Below are 5,345 nucleotides of genomic sequence, written 5' to 3'. Positions count from 1 at the left end.
CGGTTGCCTTTTTAAGTGACGGACACTATAAAACATGCATACACACAGTGCAAGGAGAAAGATTAAGGAAGGTTTTAGATGAAACTACTATTACCCAAGAGCACTCTGGTGTACCACAGTACGTCCCCTGGCACACATCTGAGGGACAGCAGCAGTGTAAGTGTGTGTGGCACTGGCCACTAATGATCCTGCACATACAAAGCTTCTTGAGTCACTTTCATAGTTAACAAGGTTATGTCTCTGTGTCTCTACAGAGACGGAAAGGCATTTTCATTTTTATTCAAAGTTATTTCTCAGCTTTAAGTGGTTTTCATGCGAAACATAAATGAACATTGCTAATCCGTCAAAGGTAAAAAAAAAAAAAAAAAAGAAGGAATTCATTGAAGATGTAATTCTGTGGGAAGGTGAAAGCAGTTTGTCATAGTGTTTAAAAAAACTATCTGTTATTTAAAGCTCATGATTTCGGGCTGGGTTTCTGAGTGCAGCATGAATATGGGAGAAGTTGGAAAGGGGAAAAGGATAAAATTGCTTTAAACCTCACAACATACTGCAGTGTAATGGAGGAGAACCTCGTAGTACTGCCTCGGGCATTATTTGAATAATGTGAGCATCTCTCGACACTGGCATCATTAGCATTATGAGCACAGTTGAACATAATAAAGTGTCCGTCTCTACTTTATGCATAAACAGCTTGTTTATCCCTTCCTGTTTCGCTCACTGTCAACAAGAAAATGTAAATGCGCACTCAAACAGAAGGCTCAAAATGTGTAAATGTTAGTATTTTCTAATGCCTTCACACAGTATTCTCTGTGTGTGATATTGTGCCAGAGAGATGATCAAGGTGCAGATAATGTCGGTGCACGATGAGAGATCTAAACTTAAAACCAACTGCACCGACAAGCCTCAGGGCTTGGCTGTTTCTACCATCTTTACATGGCATATGTATGCTTGTGTCCTTTACTTGAGCCATATTGGATCATATTCAGTTATGAGTAAGTCCAGCATGTGTCAGTCATATACCCGCTGAAGGGGGGGATGAAGGACAGATCAGGTTGGCCGTTAAAACAAGGTTAATAAATGACGAATGACTCAGAGAGGATAAAGTAGAAAACAAAAATGTGAGAGAGGAATGCAGGAGCAACTCGGAGTGGACACGCAATTCTGCAAACAGCTCACACAAAACGTAATCATGCATACGTACCAACACAACAACAGTATATCTCAGCTAATTAAGCATGTACACCAGAGCTGACACACCTAAGGATAAGAGCAAAAACTCCACTGCCAAGGTTACTGGCAACTGGTCACTCACCCACGAGTTTACACACACACACACACACACACACACTTGCACACTGTAGTCAGGAGATAGGGATGGGCAGCCTTGAGTAAATCAATTACGAGGTTCAGTGTCAAGTTGAAGGCCATGAGGAGGGCACCATAACAATATCCCAGCAACAGCCTGTGAATAGCAGCCAGCACTAAATCAGCCCTCTGCACCAGCAGATAGAGCAGACACCTGTGGAGCGGGTCCTGAGAGGAGAGGAGAAGGACTGGGCAGATGTCCTTGTTTGTTTGGAGGAGGAAAAACTATCCCATATGCCTTAATAAGCAAAACAACCTGATGTTAATATGGCCCTTTGTGCTTATCAGTGGCACCAGCAGTGAGGCCATTTGCCATCATTCTCTACCTCTCTCTGCATTGTTGTCTCTCTGTCTCAGTTTCTCATTCTCACCTTCTCCCGGTATCTATATTTACATCCCCACCATAGCCGTTTCTGTCCATCCGTTCCAGATTTAGTGCTATTGAGCATGACAGTAAACTGCAATCAGCTCAAGACTCCCCGGTGCAATGGCCCCTGTTAAATCCAGACAAACACTAAGCCTAAATGTCCTCTATGGTTCCCGCTGTCCTTGTCATTTTGGGAAATATGCTTATTTACTTTCTTGCTGAGTGTCAGATGAGAGGATCGATAACACTCGTATTTCTGTTCCTATTCCTTTATGATATAAGTAGCATCACTGAGTCAGCTGTGATTCTATAACTTTGCGACAAGAATTAATATACTGTATATACACTATTGTGCCAAATGTTTGTGGACACAGACAGTTTTATGTTCTTTTGTAAGCTCAAATTAAGAGACATTTTCCCTGATTTTTACCCATTTGGTGTGAAAGAACTTGCCTGGCCTGCTGGCCTAGACCTCACCCAACACCCTCAGGATGCACTGAGACCTAGAGAGGTTATTGTCCAACATCAGTTCCCAACCTCACCAGTGCTGCTGTGGTTTTAATGGGTGCACCCCATCCTAGTCACTGCATTACGCATTACACATTTCCCTTTTCTGTGCCGTTCAGAGAAATGTCATCAGAAGCCTGTAGAAAACTGAAACGGCTGACACTTTGGACGCAAGGCTGATTGCAGATATGCTTTTGGCTTTATCAGGACAGAGCACACACGCCATGGTCTGGTGCTCTTTGTCTAACTGTGTGTTCTCACTCACTGAGTAAACACTCACACACACACAGAGAAAGAGTGAGACAGAAGAACCGTCCTATAGTTGTGCTCATTGTGACTGTGACTAGGTGTCACTGAAGACGTTTAATGACCAGTTACAGCTTACTGTCACTCTGCGTCTGCTCCAAATAAGTAGACCAAGAGTAGCTTGGTTTGCTGATTGTGGTCAGGTGAGCCCACACATGACCACATGTGACAGGGAGGGATGGATACAAGTAAGCAGCATTTGGCCCTTCTTTCTTTCCTTAACTATTTCCACCAGTGCTTTACTCTTCTCTGCTATCTGGTCCTGCATCTCTCTGTTTTAGTTCTAAACAGGTTTTCTTTCTTCCTTCCAGCTCCTTTATTTAATTTCCTTCAATCTTTCATCACTGCTGTGCCATTTGGAGCTATCCATGGTGCTGAACATTGCATCTCTGACTTCTTTCCTGCCCCCGTCTTTCCTTTTTTCTTTTCTTCCTCTGCTCATATTGTATTTGTTGATGGTTTTTTTAAAAAAACACCCAAAGCAGTTTCCTCTTGTCTTTCTGTCCTTTTATCTTTCTATTTGTAGGATTCTTCTTGTCTTGCTTCATTTTGAATACAGAACAACACATGTTTCTCCTTCATTGTACTCTGTGGTGCTGAATCTCTCTGCAGACTTTATCTCTATCTCTATCTTTGTCTCTCTTCCTTTCTTGCTGACCACTAACATACCAGCATAATACAATATTGCCATTGGTTCCACTCCAGATAAAAGATACACTGTGCCATGGCCCCTTCAAGCCATCACATTGTTTAATTAGACAATAATTCACTTCACCCTTATTACTTCCAGACTTAATTGTTGTTTCATCTCCTTCTTTCCGGTTAACTAGTGAGAGGGTCCCATGTCAGTCCAGCAGAAAATGCATATGCAAATCTCACGACTGGACGCGGTTTGTGTATTTAGGCTTATTGATTTGTTTGCCAACTCTATCCTGTAGACGTGGGGAGCGTGACCAACTCTCCGACAGCGAGTTTTCTGTCTTCGGAAAAGGGATCAACAAGAAAGAACCGACCAAAGCCCCATTAAACAGGTTCCGCTGCCTGCACATAATTACAGCAACTGATTTAAATGTAAGATGCGGTAAATTGCGGCTGTAATAATGGAATAATGGATGTGGGAAGGAATCATCGACCAACTCCCTGGGAGTTAATTTATCCTATAAAGCATCTGGCCGCGATGAATGAGCTCATCTGTCGTTCAAACTTGGAGAACTGGGTGTGGAGGTTTTCCCAGTGGGCAGAACAGACGCCACAACAGCAAGACAGTGATCATTAAAATCATTTTTAACCTGTAACTACCATACACATCTTTTTTTAAATGATGATGGTCATGCCTATAGATTAGGATGATTTGGGACCATGTGTATAGTCTAGTGCATCTCTCTCTCTCTCTCTCTCTCTCTCTCTCTCTCTCTCTCTCTCTCTCTCTCAGTGACAGGCGTCAAAAATACCACCAAGGGAGCGCGGATCAGCAGCTCTCCACGCAGCCACACTCTGCTCTGCTGTTGTGCGCCGTTCTCATGCGTAAATTTCCTCCCAAACAAACTCACTCTCTTCGCCGCAAAGAGACACAGAGCACCGAGATGATCGTGGAAAGAGCGTTTTTCCTCTTCTGGTGATTCAAAGTAACCCACGCCGGACTGATTCGACTTTACATGTCTGAGAGGATTGTAGTCGGTCACCTTCTTTGCAAGACACATCGGCAAAGATCTGCTTTGAGAGTAAAATGGGGGTGAAGATGTGGATATTTTACTGTGCCGACAACTCAAAGTGTGTTTTTTCTATTTGGAATCAGTGGTGCTTGTATTACGCAGCGGTGGCGTGTTTGTTGCTTTCGCCTGTCAGGACGGATGATGTTTGCCCGTCGTCCTGCATCTGTGCCAGAGACTCGAGGACAGTGTCCTGTCGTGATGGGGAGGACCCTGAAGTGCCGGGAGACATACCGGAGTGGACGTCCACTTTGATAGTCAAGGGGAGAAACATCTCAACTTTACAGCGTGGTGCGTTCATGATCAATGGCACGGAGTTGGAAATGACGGCACTCTGGCTGTCTCATAACGGGATACAGGTTATTGAGCCGTACGCCTTCCTGGGACTACCCCGATTGCATTTGCTGGATTTGAGCCACAATAAATTGGAGTCTATCTCTGCCAGGGCTTTCCACGGGCTGCCAGAGCTGCGCTCTCTTTACCTAAATTACTCTATCATGCCTGAGGCCACGGCGCAGCTCTCCAATGCCCTCAGCACACAAAGTTTGCGCAACCTCCATATACTGGAGTTGGCAGGAAACAGTCTGGAGTCTATACCCCTGATGAGATTAGATATATATAATCTCCACGTGTTAGTGCTGATAAATAACTCAATAGAGAGCATCGGGTTGGAAAACGTAACTAATTTGTACCAGCAAAGGCGCATACGCGTCTACTTGTCTTCAAACCCTTTTCGGTGCAACTGTGAACTGGAGCCGTTTTACTACTGGCTGAAGAACTCATCCCAGTGCCCGGATGCAGGGCGTCTCCTGTGCAGCGAGCCGGAGGCCAAGAGGGATGTCCCTGTGGAGAAGCTGCGGGGAGAGGACGTGGATTGTACGAACGAGAACCTCGAGGCGGTTTCATACGTGTTCCTGGGTATAGTGTTGGCTCTGATCGGAGTGGTGTTTCTGATGGTGCTGTATCTCAACCGGGGAGGCATCAAACGGTGGCTGAACAACATCAGAGAGGCGTGCCGAGACCAGATGGAGGTGTACCATTACCGCTACGAGCAGGACTCAGACCCGAGGCTGGCCAACGTGGCTGTTTGA

At 44.9% G+C, this 5,345-nt stretch overlaps 1 protein-coding gene across 1 annotated transcript; it reads left to right on the top strand.

Moving 5' to 3' along the window:
- The first annotated feature begins 4,271 nt into the window (after positions 1–4,271).
- On the top strand, positions 4,272–5,345 carry tpbgl (trophoblast glycoprotein like). Its single transcript, XM_070844249.1, has one exon. The coding sequence runs from the start codon at positions 4,272–4,274 to the stop codon at positions 5,343–5,345; it is 1,074 nt and encodes a 357-aa protein (XP_070700350.1).

Source organism: Pempheris klunzingeri, chromosome 14 (assembly GCF_042242105.1).
Source record: "Pempheris klunzingeri isolate RE-2024b chromosome 14, fPemKlu1.hap1, whole genome shotgun sequence".
NCBI lineage: Eukaryota > Metazoa > Chordata > Actinopteri > Acropomatiformes > Pempheridae > Pempheris > Pempheris klunzingeri.
The sequence above is the reverse complement of the archived record's forward strand: the minus strand, read 5'-3'. Positions and strand labels throughout refer to the sequence as shown.

Excerpts from the sequence above, each read along its gene's own strand:
- tpbgl (XM_070844249.1), top strand. The coding sequence starts at position 4,272 with ATGGGGGTGAAGATGTGGATATTTTACTGTGCCGACAACTCAAAGTGT.